Source organism: Bombus impatiens, unplaced genomic scaffold (genome assembly GCF_000188095.3).
Source record: "Bombus impatiens unplaced genomic scaffold, BIMP_2.2 scf_0359, whole genome shotgun sequence".
Classification (NCBI taxonomy): Eukaryota; Metazoa; Arthropoda; class Insecta; order Hymenoptera; family Apidae; genus Bombus; species Bombus impatiens.
The window spans coordinates 265958-283127 of NT_176778.1; the positions used below are offsets into that span (position 1 = coordinate 265958).

Sequence of the window (17170 nt, forward strand, 5' to 3'; positions counted from 1 at the left end):
TCACGGCAGTCTAGTAAGTGCCAGGAACATTATTGTAAATATTTGTACATATTGTAATTGTAAATATTTGTAAATATTGTAAATATTTGTAAATAATCCTATTTGACATCCCCCCCGCCCCATCCCTCTCATCCCCCCCCTCCCCAAAGTTACACAGCACCCAAAAAGCAAGCTACCGAAGCGTCCTGTTTTGCGACCAAGTTTTCAGGACAGAAAAAGCAAATAAAAACAAAATCACATAGAAGCTCCGCTCCCCCAGCGGCTTAAACCCAAAAATTATATTAAACACGAAAAATGTAAAGCACCGACACATATTATAACATGGCTACGTCGTACCGTTGCGTATCGATACTTTTGCCTAAAACATCACTACAAAAATTCACCGTTTATTGTGAATACCAAAATGTATTTAAAATTGTATCTTGGGTTTAATAAACATCTTTAAATAAAAAATAAAAAAGTGCCAGGAACATTAAAATGAAATCGACAGGCGAGTGTCATACGAACAGAAAATTATTTGATTTATTTTCTTCTTTTGCATTGTAATATAAATGTCAAATATGATTCGTATTATCAAATTATAAAAGTAATATTATATTTTAAATATAGTTTCATTTTTGAAAATTTACCAGTTTGCCTATGATATACTTTTACGAACCGAAATATTTCCATTTCCATTTGTTTCTGCAATTTGTAGTAATTCGCATCACTTGTTATTACTTTGCTGGCTTTCCGTCCCCTGGGAATTAAAGATGGGAATATAATGAAGATAATTTGAAACTGAAATCGTTCTCGGTAAATCACGGGAAACGAGGTGCAATATTACTTGGAAATTCCTTAACCGATACAACTTAGAAACGACAATTTCCCTACCAACCTACACAAATAATAATAAATTCATCCTATGATACATAATTAATCCAAATAAAACATATATTCTCCAATCAATCGCATCGTTTTAATAGAATCTTTCCTTTCTCCCGTAAAATTGAAAAAATAAAATTTATTATCTCAATTAATAAAATTAATCAGTAATTAAACATATAATATAATTCACGATTAAATCAAATTAAATTTTGTGAAAAACATTTAACCATTCCTAATAATTTTAAAACTTTCCAATAATATCGTACTCTGATCGAGGTGTATTCCTAATTGTTGGACAGCAAATGTTTCATCACAGAGGGTGAGAAATTTCGTGCGTATCCTTCCACAACGTTGACTAACATTACGGTTTCATTAATATAAAAATATTGATCGTAAATATTGACGCAAGTTGGTTTCATTTTCCGAATGAAAAATTTGCATTTATATTAAAACTTCACTTTAAAAATTGAACTTCGCATAGAACAACAATTTATTATTGTTTTCTGTTTTAAAAATATATTTTAATTTTCTCGTAAAAATTTGACAAGTATAAAAGTGGCTAGTAAACGAGAATTTAAATAATTTTTAAAGTTAATTATTTATATTCAAGAGGAACAAAAATTTCGAAAACGATTCTCGTACATATTTTAGCTTTCAACGAAATGAAATCGTGGGGCGATCAATGTCATCGTATTTCATCCTTATTACTCGGGATCTTACTGAAGTGAACATTCAAGACTTTCATAATCCTACTCCAAGATAAGTACATTGAGAGCCCCACTTTCGCTAAAATGGGAGGATAAGAAATTTGGAACTAGATACAGAGTGAAGAACCATCATCACGATACTCAAGAGGGGAGCCAGTCGCTGATAACAATCTCACTACTGAGATATACTCGAAATAGCCTGATTACTGGATCCATCGTTTATTATTTATTTTCCATGTGTTTCTAGAACGGAGGGATGAATAAAGTTTAAAATTGTATATGGTAATATGAAACTGTAAAAATTTATTTTAACACTTATTTGCTATAAAATCATTTTACTTTTGAAATTTCATTGAACATTTCAAATTGTATTTGAAGGTTCCACTCGACCATGAAAATTCTTTACTGTAAGTTTTAAATTGTGGATTGAAATTTGAAAACCTAAAGCTAAACCCAAATTTATTAAACTAAGTGGCATATTAATGATGTTAGTCTTAGGCGAATCCAAAAAAAAAATGTGTAACTCAAAGGAATATTACAGATCAATGGCTGCTAATATAACACAATATAATATCACATAATTGTTAAATTTAAAAAAATATTTTAAACGGAAATATCTTGTTTAAAAATTTTGTAGAACCCAACTATGTTGCGCCAAGTGGCCGGAAATTCACCTTCAACGAGCTTCAAAACTACCGGTAAGGTAGAATGTTCGAAATTAGGATCGTTTACGCTCGGAATTAATCGAATGCAAAGTGAAGGAAGGTTGTCTGCACTTCAAAAAGCTTCATGGATATCTACCTTACCAACAGAGATAAAACAACATTCCCCTTGCAAGATACAAAAATCGATTCGAAAAAATAAACTAGAGAGCAGGAAATACCTTCCGCTTCCAACGGTTGATAAATCGCTTCCGTTTGATAAAAGAAATTATCCTTGATATCGTCAACCGACAATAACGATTGCTATCAGGAATGTTATTGGGAATACTAGTTATCACTCAAAAAGCACTTGAAAGGAATGTAAGTCTGATTGATTATTTCTAATAGATTCGACATAATCATGAAAATAGCTATGCGTATTGACCGAACGTTTCACATCTACAAATAGAATAATATCGCACTGTATAACAATCAGTGAATCAGCGCATTACTCATCTAAAATAGCTTCTACATTCTACACTCTACGCTCTAAACTCTACATTTTATACTCTAGATAATGAGACGAGGTATCATGCGAAATGAACTCTATATCATAATATCTATTCACAATCAATAGCTTTGATGCAGTGAAATATGAAAAAAATGTTTTGAAAGATGTTTTTATCTTCTCTGTACTAAATTCGAGTACTGATTAAATTTTTAATAACTGTATATTGTTTCCTAACGACGAAAAGTCAGAAAATTAACGAAACTGGACATGTATCTTTCCTGCATAATCTTCAGCTGTGAATAGGTACCACATGAGGTCTCGTTCGAGATAAATCTCATCGTGTGAGGTTTGCTTTACCTTCATGCCATCTCAAATGATGTCTCAAAAAATGCCACCTTCTTATACGAATACATTGTATTGACAGAGAATAGTTGATGAATGAGAAGTTGTAGAAGCAACAAATTTCTTCACATTATCTTTGAAAAACGAGACTGGATAATTAGCCTTTTCTGTCACAACGATCGATACACTTCCACTGGCTTTTTATACCGGACGTTTTTCTGGGTCGCGTGCCTCTTTGTGCAGCGTGGAAAAACTCTTGTTTAAGAACACGTGCATTCATCGAAGAGCAGTCGACTAAATATAAACATCTATTACGGCTGAATCACAGTTTATCAAGTGCTATAGAGCTAACGATATTATGGCAACAAAATGCGGAAGGTATAGCTGACGTTGTGTAAATTCTTTGGGATATTTACATCATGAAACTTCTATGTAAAGACTTGTCATTTAGGTAGAACTTGTACTCAAAGACGTGTATGTATTTGAGTACTTTGCCTAACGTCAAAGCTTTCGACTGCATCTAACGCCGAATAGTGTCACAGCCATATTTTACATGAAAGCTTCTCAGAATATACACTCACATTTTATATGAAATCTTTCCAGAACATACACAATATTTATTCACTGTGGAAAATTATCGCGAATATGAAATTTTTGAAATTTCATTAAAATTATAGTAAAACAATTTGACAATTCTAACTGTATTAGTAAAATTTTGAACCAATCTGAAAATCTATTATATGTATATGATGACAAAATGGAATAAGAGGGAGCCTGTTGCGTAACTGGATTCGTTTATCGATTCCCAAACGGTACATGTGCAGGACATTACTATCACTGTTTGACACCAACAGTCACTCAACTTTGACAGGAACTATGAACTCGTTTGTTCAATCTAGAACTTCGTTCAACCGCGAAAGCTGGTTTAGCGTATAATTCAGTACTTACCCGTATCTAATTTACTCATTTAGGAAACCAAAATTGCTAACAAGTAGATATTGCGAAACTACTAACAAAATTATCTAAGATATGTCGTAAATTCTGTCTGAAATGCGTTAATTACGAAATATTTACTAATTAGAATATACTCGATGCGAATAACTTTCTAAATAACAAGATTTATCAGCATTTTTACACGTGTATTAAATCAATCGTAGGAAGAAATATTTTCTTAATTTTAAGGTTGCTGGTTGGTTAAATTAAATATTTAAATAAGTACAGAAAATAAGTAGATTGCAAATTCGTATATATCTATGAAAAATCTATGAGAGATCTCTGCATAGGTTTGCTTTCTTTAGTATTTTTAAAAACTTGAGTCTGCATAACTATCCTCTGTATGAAAATAATTCACAGTAAAAATAATGTTAATAGGACCTTCGCACGTTAGATAGGTTCGAATTGCAATAAAGATATTTCTTTAAAGATATGTGTTTGAAAAGCTACGCTTTGGAACTGTGATTTTAAAACAGAAAAAACCGATTTCCATACCTTCCATATCATTACATTGAGAATCAAATGGCGTTAAACAGAGATTGCGGTTATAAACATAAAAGTATTGTAATGAAACTGTTATTTTGCGTTTCGGTAATTTAAATCCAAATAATGGGGCATACGAGGATACAATCTTACTGCGTACGCGTAATAAAGACCATGGTAATAAAAACTTATGAACTATGAACTGTATCAAATGGTATAACTTACACCTAGCAACTCGCTTTTTCACAAGATTTGTTTGCCTTTCTAATGCGATTCACGAAACCAAAATCCTCATTGAGTTTAATAAAATATTAAAGTTCAAAGAAAGGAAAGATATAAACGCTTTTCATATTCACTTCATATGTACATAGATTAAAAATTTAACATATTGACTTATTATGGATTATGGAATAGATACATCAGACTCTTTTCCACACGACTACCAATTTTTATAATGTTACAATTAAGGTTTATGGATATTCTCATTTAACCGCTTCCTTCTATGCAGATTATATTTTTATGTAAAATTATTCATTCTACACTTTTTGATAATCTATCGTTATATAGACTAAAATTTAATTACTTACTTAATATAGGAATCACGACCTTTGAATTATCACTTACCTGAAACAAACAATTAAATACTACATAAATATCAATGAATAATACTTAAATGTATGGTTGCTTCATTACTTCAAATCATTATATCGTTTTATTATTTCTTTTATTCGTTTTGTTATTACATTATCTCATTATATCAAACAATGTAATTAACATCATTTCATAATATTGATGTTAGCTATATATCTAACATATATAAGTATATCATGTATATATTAATCTATACATATGTAAATATACATATACATGTTGTTATAAACTTTAATATAATGTGACATATTATCTCTGACAATTCTTAAAAAATTATGAAACTGTGCTTCAGTCCTTTCTCAAATATTTTATACAATGTTTATTGTTGACACTACTCTATCATTAAAACATTTCTCTCGATGTATTAAACAAAATTTCATTTCTAATTTTAGTAAAAAAAGAAAAGAATACAATATAAAAACAAACTAGAACGAAGTGAAGAAGGATAATATTTTTGCATTTCATTGAATGCCTAATATAAAAAAAATTGAAGCTACAAAGCTTTAGAAAACAAAAACCATTATCGTCAGTTTTCAGCCAACTGTAATGCATCACACAATGATAACTAGGTTGAATCCGAGAGAAAGAAAGAAATATCGGCTTTAGGCATAACGTAGCACGCAGCAAATCGCTAACATTCCAGGTCAACTATTCCATAAAAAAGCTGCATCGATTTTTTCAAATGTTAGAATACGCACAACCCGAGAACTACAATATTTGAATAATAAATTGGACTCTACAAACGACAAACAAAAGTCTGAAACAATGCATAATAAATAAAATAATACATTGGAATTGAATTTTTGGATAATCGAATAATTTTGACACACGATAGATTATTTATTTAGAATTAGATCTATTATACAGCGAATTAGGCAAGGAATACTTCTCAAGTTGACTAATAACTTTTATGAAACTACACTCGATACATTAGTAAGCAATATATTAGCAATTATTGTATAAATAATTTCTAAACAAAATAGGAAGACTCTAGCATCACGTCTCACCAATGCACGATTCATTCTACTGTAGTCATGAGTATGTATGTATGTATGTATGTATATGTATAATTATGTGTACTTACGAATCCTATCAATTTTGCAAAAAGTTTTTACAGATTTATTGATCTTTATCGCTATCGTCAAACAATTTAGTATACCTATACACAAACAAATTATAAGAACTTATATCAACACCATGGTAAAAAAATGTAAATATTGATTATAATAGTAGAATAGTAGAATTTTTAGTAGAATCGTAAAATTTTGGTTATACCAGGACTAATCGTGACAAACGCTGTTCGCATAATTGAATGTTTAAATAATCATACGAGAAAATTTATTAACCTTATATAAGAAAATTATTTGTTTTCCATTTACATTATAACTATTAATGTCAAATAGGAACAAAAGATGTTATTCTGACAATTTTTAATTCGTTCCTCCAATGAAGCATTTATTCAACAATTTTATGCGGATGAAAACCATAACACAACACAATACAACGCAAAAACACGAATAAGGTATAAAAATTCTAATATGAAAGCTAACAAAAGAGAATGAAAAGGAAGAAAAGTAAAACGTAATGAAAAATTTAGTAGCACAATGACCTGTTTCGCTAGCTCAGGTTTATAACACGTGTTTCATCGCAACACGCAACAATTATCCTCAAATTTTCAGACACCGAACTATTGAAATGAATGTTTTAATAATCGTCGGTTCTGATTATCCCGGTTCTACTCTGAAATAATTCTTACGAAAATCACGAATTCATCAGAACGACTCTATACACCACTTTTTCCACTTTGTCGTTTCAACTGTAGAAGAGGCAATGTCAACATGGCTGTTATAGATGCACGAGAGGCAGCGAAATAACGTCCAGAATAATGGCTGCAGTCGTTAATCGTAATGGCACCGCATTGAAGTCTACTGAATGAGGCATAAAAAGGAATACAAAATCCGTAGGCGGACTCGAGATCGAGGATTAACATGAAAGAACCACCGGAATAGAATGTGGTCCTCGTTCTCCAGTCTGTAATAGTGAGGATCAGCCCTTTAGCCTTTTTCCGACCTTGTCCTTACCCGAAGTAAAAGGGATCGTGCAAGAATAACGGACTCAATCTCGCATAACATTGCATAACAAACTCACAGCTGCCAATATATTTAAGCTTCGAAAAAATTAAAGTATTTTATGCGACAGTTAAAACGCCAATTAACTTTTATCGAATACTAGTGTCGTAGTTTGCGAATCGGAGTTTTATCACGTTTTATACGTGACTTGTATATGACTTTTACGATAAAATTACAGTAGCATGTCGAGAGTGACATACGACCGATAAAGGCTGAGAATTTAAGGTTTTACTTCCGACAACAAAACAGTGGTCACAAAACGCTTGATAAATATTAAAAAATTTAATACTATTTATAATACTATTTCTATTATAATACCTAGACTGTAAATGTTTATGCAAATTCATATATTTATAAATATATCTCAAAAAATGAAATCTAGATAATCTTTCAAACTTCGCAAAGATATAATAATGATAGTCGTTACAACGCTAATAAAATTTCAAAATGTTCCATATAACACAAAAATTATAATTTCTACAAATGTTCGGATACCTTCGTGAGCTATACTAATCTCGAGGGATCTAGAAGTTTGGACCAACTGTTCTTGCGAATCCTCATGATCCGAATCCGATATTCGTTGACATATGTTCAATGTCTCTGGTCTCGAGATATCATTGCGAGATTATTCTTGTTGATTTATATGTCTTTCGTATGGAACGAGCTTCATACTCGTAATTGATACAACATCGATTTCTCCACCCATATGTACCTGCATGGACCGAAGTTTGATTCTGTATTTTGATACGATCCCTATCATGGATTTACATTCCTCTAGTGATCTGTAATGGTAATTGACAGTAGGTATATATATGATGCAACGCGTATCCCACAACTCTCAGCGTTTCAGAGATACGTTCCGTGTATTACAGTTACTATGAAATTTTCGTTACCATAAAATGGACTAAATTTCTGTTTGTTTCGTTAAACTTTTCAGAAAAATCTCTAACATTTCTCCTATGCTATTATCTTTTATCCTAATATCTCATATAGTCGGAGTTAATTATTATATCTCTAAACGTCACGACAATCACTTTTATAAATTTGAATAAGAATTTGCAATTTACTTATAATATACTATAAAGTATTAAATAGAAAAATTGGTTACGATGTATCGAGTGAGTGTCGTAATGGTGCATTTTTCAAAAACATTTTACGTATAATTTGCTACGTTCGTTTATATTTTAGCGATTTCCATTAGAATGGTAATTTAAAATGTGTAGTTATTATGCACATTGGCAGGAACACATTGGAGAATGCAGCGACAAATTGGGACACTCACGATTTTCTATTTGTCTCGACTGGCAAATTCAACTCTCCTGTTGAATTCTCTCACTATACAGACAATCCAGGTGAAATAGGCTAGCGTCAAAGTAAACATGACCTTTGCACATGAATACCCTCACATTTTCGAAGAAAACGATGTGACACAAATATTCATACTGAGTAGTCGTATTCACTCGAATTAATTTTAACGACACCTTTCATTTAACGAATATAATATACACTTGAACTTCATGTCATGTATGAACATAAAACACGCAGGAAATAGGAAGAAATTTAAATATAAAAGTGAAAACGAAGAGTATTGAAATTCGATCCTCGATATTCTAATAAAATTAGAAATGTTATAATGTCTGATATGCTTTCTTTCAAAGCCTTTCGTAAATTATGTAAATAACACTACATTCTTCTATCTTTTATTGAAATATAAATGCTACATAGATACATTCAAAATCACGTTGTAATGTTCCTTGTTGATAAATATAAATGATTCTGTGACAAAGTGCACTTTTAATTGCTCTATTTATGTCGTATACACAAAATTCGACAAGTGTATGTGGATTTCTATAGCTGACTATATTTCGAATAATTATTTCATACAATTACATACAGTTACAAATATACTACTTTAATTTACTACTTTGTGTTTTACCAATAAACGTTTAATCCCGCCAACTAAAACTCCCACAAAATTACTAAAGCGCGGTTAATTATGGGTCATAAGGTACGTTAACAAGGACGGATTTATGGTAATAACCAACGTGGAAAACTAAGATGTCCTGTTTCACATTTTCTCCATAAAGCAATTTGTAAACTAAAGCCCCTCTAATGCACGACGTAAATGTAATATGGAAATCTTGTACGATATAGAAACAATGACTTTTAATAGATACCACATAACGTACTACATAACAGCGGATATTCAACTAAAATAATGGCAGATAATCATATTGTGTTTCAATATATTTTCATAGATATTCTTCGTCCATGTTTTGTTACAGCTCCCATAAAGAGAAATCACGTTAAAGCATATTTATAGGAGCATTTATTTATAATTATAACGTTCCCTCGACTCGCCTATAAAGTATAATTATCCATAAATCGTTCATTGACGATGCATGAACGTAAAGATTAGCGAAGGAATTTGCGATGTCACAGGAACTTCGTAAAAAGGTGTATCACTTTGTCAGGGGCCGTATTCGACTTTATAGCAGTTTGGCTGGTATAAAAGATAAGGAACAAAGTGGGCAACCGGGCCATTCGGAAAGAAGTGCCATTAATATTTCATTCTGAAAAAATATGACAAAGTGCACTTTCGAAATGCACACGCTTTGCGTGAAACAGTGGTACTAGAACTTAAAAGTTCTAAAAGCGTCTCACGTTGCAGACATACAAAAATACGGGAAGGATAAGAGAGTTGATCCTTTCGTTTCAGGCGGATCTTCGCCAAAGCCTTTTAAGAGATTCAGGCCTGGGCTAAGGAAAATTAGTTTTCAGACGAAATTGAAGCTGTAGCTGCTGAATATATATTTTAAACATTTCTATATAAAATCATTTCAAGAATGAATATTTGTCAAATTTTCTATTCCGTGTTTCTAGATTAACTTCAATTTGTAATATAATGGTGTGTTTTCTTAAGGTTCGTACAATAATATAATAGGATTTAATAAACAGTAGCTTTAAGTTAAAATATCTATATAAAATATGAAAATCAAAAAATGTTTATATCATCTAAACTAAATTTATGAATTTAAATGTTTGATATCCCATAACTAGTCGTGTCGATATTACTATTTCAAAAAGAATAACAATTAACAGACTATAGAGATATGATCCATAAATGGAAAAAGAAACACTATAGATATCAAAAGGAGTGCAAAGTCTGTTTAAATTTTTTATATAATTTCTGTTGAAAGAAATATTATTCTTCGTTATATACGTATGAGATTATATTGGAATTTTCCTATTATCGAATGGTTTCGCACTTTAACATTAATACATACTCCAAACTTTCCACGTATAAAATTTTTCCTTTTCTTATTCTACGTATGGTAAATTCCAACGTTAGCTGGTAGCTTTAAAGTACACACAAACACACACCTCACATAGCGCTTTCAAGCGTTCAAGAACTTTCACAACATTCCTTGAAAGTAAATTTATGTATCTTCACGCGCGATGCTAGTTTAACGAATATAACGTTAAAAAGGGAAATAAGAGAAAAGCGTGTTGTGCAAAGCTCTTGAATGGCGTTACGTTAAAAATAAAGGTGATGCAAATTTAAATTATTTCATCCTTGTATTGACGAAAATCCTGGAAAATACATGCTCTTGCTCAAATATTTGGAGCATGTCTTAATTTCAAAAGAAATTACTTTCTTCTATGAAAGATATTTTATCCGTAATTTTATTCGTAACATTATCTTTTCGTTGCATTACGCTTATGTATTAATTATACAACGCGATTCAGTAATATCAGGAAAGATACTGTCATATGAAACAATTTTATTCTATATTTGTCTCACCGATCGTACCATTATTACCACGGAACATCCTGTATTTAAAAATGAAAGCCATAATGTTCTTATTTCTCAGAGAAACGTACGTTCAAACGGCGAAAGGTGATCCAAACTTTTGAACGAGAGTCTACGTTCAGAAAATAATGACGACAACGATATAAATTCATAGTATCAAGAAATGCCTATATGGCAATAAATCCCAAGCTACTTCCTTTACGCAATAAATTTCCCTTAGAAATTCTGATATTAAGTCCGTGTGCACTACATGAAATGTGTGTCGACCTTTTTCCAGCTTAATGGAAGCTTCGAAATCTCTAATTGACATTTCTCGATATTACCGAACCAGGGTCGCTATTGGTTTTCGATGCGTTGACAGTAAAACACTTTTGGTTAGTCCCTGAAACGACCACTGATAATTAAAGACCGAAGCTTAGCAAACGTATACGAGGAGTTGTTTTAGGGTTAGGTATCGGCTAGTTTATTTAATGGAATATACTTTTTTTTTCGTTCGCACAATATAGGCTATCTTGTATATACGAATTTATATGACAGAAGAGCTAATAAATAGAAGGGAGAATAATGTTTATGTCTACTTGGCAATAAATAAGTTGCCAGTTTTGGTTTAGTTTAACAAAATGTCAGCGAAAGATATAACACACGTCGACATAAAAGAATAAAAAATAATAGACATATTTCAATGTCATTGAGTGTATATGTTTCATCTGTAACCACTCAAAAACATACAGAAAATGAAAAGCAAATGTCGCAGTTTGCGTAGATACAGCAACATGTAAGTTAAATTCAGCAAAATTGGATGAAACGCGTGTTACAACTCTAAGCTGTTGAAGCGGGACATTTTAGTCCTATGTAGTCCTATGTAAATTCTTCTTCCTTCTCACTTTTTTATATATTAGTTTCTATATTACAATTTCAACGATTCATCCATGTTATTGCATTACGTTATAGTTCCCATTTGAATAATATTGTTAAATAAATGTTATATTGCCAAAAGTTGTTAGAATGTTTATTATATTTTTCATTCATATGCATGTTTTGCTACTTTTATAATGAGAAATGAATAATTCAGATGGTAATGTGTGCATATAATATAATAATAATAATAATGCATGTTATAAAATTCAAGCATTTTGTATATCACCAAAAAAAGTTCAAACAAAGTGGTGATTTGTTTCTACAAAGTGTTACATCAAACATTGTACTTTAAATATTTTATATATTTTTACATGCTGTGTATAATGTATTAAATTTCCCATAAATGTATAAAAATCACAGTTAATTTGGATAATCAAAATCCTACTGTATTTCATATTTTATATAGTATGTATATGTATATAGTATGTATGATATACCATATATAATATATACCATATGTATAAATACCCATCTTATTTAGTTTTCTTTTCTTGCTTCATCATGCCCTCGACATGTTGATATATTGTCGTTGATCATAACGATACTAATATTTATATCTTATACGCAATTTATCTAGATAAGTGGGTAAAGTAAATAACTTATTTTTGCTAGAGAGCAGTAATTTACACAGGACGATCGCAATATTGCTTACGTATTTTTGTTTTATATTTTTCTTATTTCTACTATATCGATATTGATTTCGATATTAATAAACGACTTTAATACTAGTACAGTCTATCAGGGCCACAAGGTATATTATTTTATAATAGAACAATCAATTACTAAATCTATATTTTAAAAAGAAACTGGCGTGACAATAGAGATATAAAAAGATATAGGTATAAAAATATAGGAGATATACAAAACACATATTGGTAGGTGAAGAATTCGTTAGCTTTTTTTTCGCTTTTGAAACAGTTTTAAAAGTGCGAAATAATATAAAAATATCAGATATCGATATTTAAATTTTTCTCTGCGTGGCATACGATACTTTTAACAGTTTTAGCTATGCATTCAAGCGTTTACTCCGAGCGTGAATTTGCAAAGCCAGAAAGCTATACATTTTGAGCAGGTTGTTCCATTCCATTTTCACAGAGGAATTTTAAATGCGCAAGTTTCCTTTTATAATAATTCACGGAATACGTAAAAGGAATAAGCCAAGGAGAAAAGTTGTGCATTAATGCTTACGACGTGCCTAACTTCCTACTTCCTGGGAAGATTGTAGGAAGGACGTTACTCGGAAGATATAAAAGTAGAACCTATTGGACATAATGTCACATAACTTACTAAGTATGTGAGAAATCTGAGAAAGTACTATCTTTTTAAAGGTTTATCCTGGCTAAAGGCTGGAAATTTATATAATTTATCTCAGTTAGAAAAATGTGTTATATAATTTCTTATACTCGTTTAAACCTACATTCGTTTGTTATATGATTGCGCTAATAAGAAATTCCATGTGTGATTTTGTGTGTTTTATATGCGATACGCGTCTAGACTATAAGCTCGTTGACCAAAAAAGTTTTACATCGTCTCATTGAACTTCTCAAATGGTTCGCTTCATGCTTCAAATATCAACGACCTACCTCTCATCGAGTTTGAACGACGATCTCGACAGATCACCCCATGCACTCATGCTTCTGCTGCGTCTCCTGCAGGAGGATTGAGGAGCGAGTAACCTTGAGCTGCTCCGTCTCCTGGTGGAGGCCAAATTCTCTGCCTGGAAGTAGACCCTCGGCGGATGCGTCTTCTGCTGTGCATTTGGCGGCGTGGAAGTAGGTGTGACGGCCGCCGAGGTATGGAGTTCCGGCAGTGCCTCGTAGTCCCATGCTCTAGCGCCCATCTCGAGTAAAGGAACCGACGAGGCAGCGTTTTGGCCTCGAAGAGGATCCCGAGGCTTACGCTGATGAAACAGGGCGAACAGTTGACGGAACGCCGACTCGTTCGCCCGATGTTCCTTCTTTCCTGGTGGAAGCTTCACTTTGTTGCGCGTGATCGTACAACTAGCGTACGAATCGATCTATGATGTCCCTCCGATAACATCATCCTCAAATTGCCACCCTCACATTGCGGACTACGTCATGGGAATATGATGCGTCCAAACGTCGTATTTCAATAAATCGCGAATTACTTTCAAACAGTCAAACCGATCGCACAACTTGAAATCGTTTTCCATCATGATTAGCAGATTAATAAAATCACGATATAGAATCGAATATTGTAATTATTTGATTCTTTATTTTTGATCCTTTTTTGCTTTCTGCTTTCCTCTGTTCCTTACGATAATTTATATTATGAATATTGATTTTGATTTTTTAATCCTTTTCTCCTTTTGCTTCTTTCTGTTCCTTAAAACGATTTATATTAGGAATTCTTTATGTTATGAATTTAATCACTTCGAAAGCAATTTGTACTCGCTTCGAGGTATCAATATAATTTCTAATCGATACGCTTGATGTATCAAACTCGATGATTGCCACCTTCGGTGGCGAAGCGTTACATCCTTAGGAACATATTATTCTTCCTTTGCAGGTCGTTGACAAAAGTTGGAATTATCTCTCGAAAACGTTCTCTCGTGCAAACGATCAAATAAATTGTTCTCCGACTGTAAAAGTTTGTCCGAATGCTTTCGAATTGGAGGAATTCGTTAATTGAATTTCTCTTAACTTCGCTGGAACGTGTAAACTATGTAACCTCTATATAATGTATGTTTACAATTAATTAATTAAGAGTTAAATATTGGCAATTAAGCGTGGGAAATTAATAACTATCCACTTTGAAATTTGCTTTATTAAACGTTTCGTAGAACGTTTGGATGAAACGTGAAATTACGCTTCGATTGAAAAATGCAAATTTTCGTTTAGAATCGATCGACAGAATCGTATTTTAGAAATTTCTCAGGGCTGGTGACCCCAGTTAACAAGTGCAGTGCTCTTACAATATACTCTATGCCTTACGATCAAAATCATTACAACATTTCGATATATTTCTGTATATTCTCGACATAAATGCAATATCAATGTAAGGAAAATTGTTTAAAAATAGGTGCGAAATAACGTTTCGCATATATTGCATAACTATGCAACAGCTATTAACCAATCTAGCGTAACTATCAAATGTGAGCAACTTCAACAACAATCTCAAAAGTATCCTCTAAGTATCCTCTATCATCTATGTTTAACAATAATCTTCAAAAATTTAACGAGTGTAGCAAGTCTGCTGAAAAAGGTTTCGTTCAACAGTTATCAACTTTTTAATTGATGTCAAATAACAGTCAATCTCGTGGTTATTGCCATTATATCGATAAACATTATAATGCTGCATTAACAGTCGATGCACTGAAGCTACGCGATACATTCGATAAATACATTCTCATTATTCCCAATGATGCTAATTTCAGAGAATTCAAATGATCATTGTTATTTGTACAACGCATTGTCAGAACTCTTTTTGATCCATGTGCAAATGCGAATGCTTCCGCCAATGCTTGTTCGTTGTATCGACCAAAAGGAAACGTATCATAAACATATAATTAAACAAATTGCTTTAACGTTCTCAGAGGCGATTTAACTGATCGCTGTGGTTTTAACGACCAGCTTTCCATTCAACAAAAATAGGTAGCAGCTTCTTGTCACGGCAGACTTCTGATTGATCTAAACGAAGTCACGTGATGGTCAGTATCTAAGGTCATGATCATTGCAATATTATTTCATCATATTGTTCTTGATTGAAACATTCGATTGTATGGTGGGAACTATTATAAGCGTTTGATTAGAAATGTTGCGACAAGTTGCAAAGCGATCAGCTTTATATTGCCCACTAATCTCCTAGAAAGAGCATCGTTATGGCTTGCCGAGTACTGTGCGTGTTTCGAAATTATTTTTGATGTTACCTTCAGATTTCGTCCATAATGTAAATCTCTGAATGTACGTTAGCACAAACGTCATATGCTTCACGGATAAATAACGACCGTACACTTGAAAACAACACACGATATAGATTTTCCTTCTTTCGTAAACAACGAATAGTTATCAATTCGATGAATATTCACTGGAATGTTACTGTCTACTTCGTCTTCATCAATCTCCGTATTCCTCGTTTCATGAACGAACCGCGCATTGTTGGATTTGATCGATACGAGATTATAAGTATAAGAAAAGATTATATGGAACGTTTTCAAGGTAACCACTGATGAATATTAAATCGACGTTCACCGTCGTCGAACGTTAATAATTTTCACAGCCTCGATTGCCATTGGCGAAGAAACGAAGAATCAGCTGATCAGGGCTCATGAGGAAATTTCACGGAACATTTAACCGCTGACAAATATCACCCGGTATTTTCAATATCGCGGTAATGTGGCGCATTTTCCTCCAGCGAAATCCAGAGACAAGTGTCTAAGATCGAGATACCGTGGTTGAACCAGTGAGACATATCGACATGTTACATACTGCATCGGCCTTGACATAACACGAAAGTTACGACATCCCCATAGATTGTCTGAATTACATCCACACACACGACAAAAATATTTTTCCCTCTTACAAAGATCGAACAGTTTCTCAAGGAGATACGTAAAATAACGAAGTTGTACTTGATACCACGTTCAATGGTATGAAAGACTCGTGTTGATGCGATTCATGAGAATCGAAACGTATGAGAATTTTGGTGAATGGAAATGGCGGATCGCAAACCGCTTGGACAAGACACATCAGTCCCGATAACATATCACTGTGGATTGTGTCAGGTTGTCCTCCAGCTCACTGGTTTTTCACTGTCGAGGAGCCAGCTCGCAGCTCACCACCCCGTACTGCGGTACATCGTAGCGGTTTTCTCTCGTGCTCAACCACCCCTTACTCTCTCCTCTCCGATCACCAACATTCGCCCCACTCTTTTCCTGCCTCCTTCTTCAACGTCATGATCCTTCTCCCTTTCTCTCCTTCATTCCGCTTCTCTCTCACTTTGTCCACTCAACTTACTCGCTTTCTCCTGTTCGATGGCTTCCTCTCCATCTCGCTTCCGACAAAACGGCACACATGCACGTGGCGCCGCCGTTGTCAAGGCGACTGCGCTGCACGAGATGCTTCTAATGTACGTACGTTTTTGTGTCATCATCA

The 17170-nt window shown here is 32.9% G+C and overlaps 1 protein-coding gene across 9 annotated transcripts in view; it reads right to left on the bottom strand.

Moving 5' to 3' along the window:
* Positions 1 to 17170, bottom strand: part of LOC100740867 (potassium channel subfamily T member 2) — a 200840-nt gene that overhangs the window by 168096 nt on the left and 15574 nt on the right. For 2 of the 9 annotated variants that reach the window (XM_024367730.2, XM_024367729.2), the window contains exon 1: positions 13640 to 16962. The exons of 1 other annotated variant lie outside the window; for it this stretch is intronic. In XM_024367730.2, coding sequence (XP_024223498.1) covers positions 13640 to 13896 — 257 coding nt within the window. In that variant the 5' untranslated portion in view covers positions 13897 to 16962. Of the gene's footprint in view, positions 1 to 13639; positions 16963 to 17170 lie in introns of those variants that run through there. 6 more of the 9 variants (XM_012385785.3, XM_012385786.3, XM_033320795.1 and 3 more) reach the window with 5 other exon arrangements.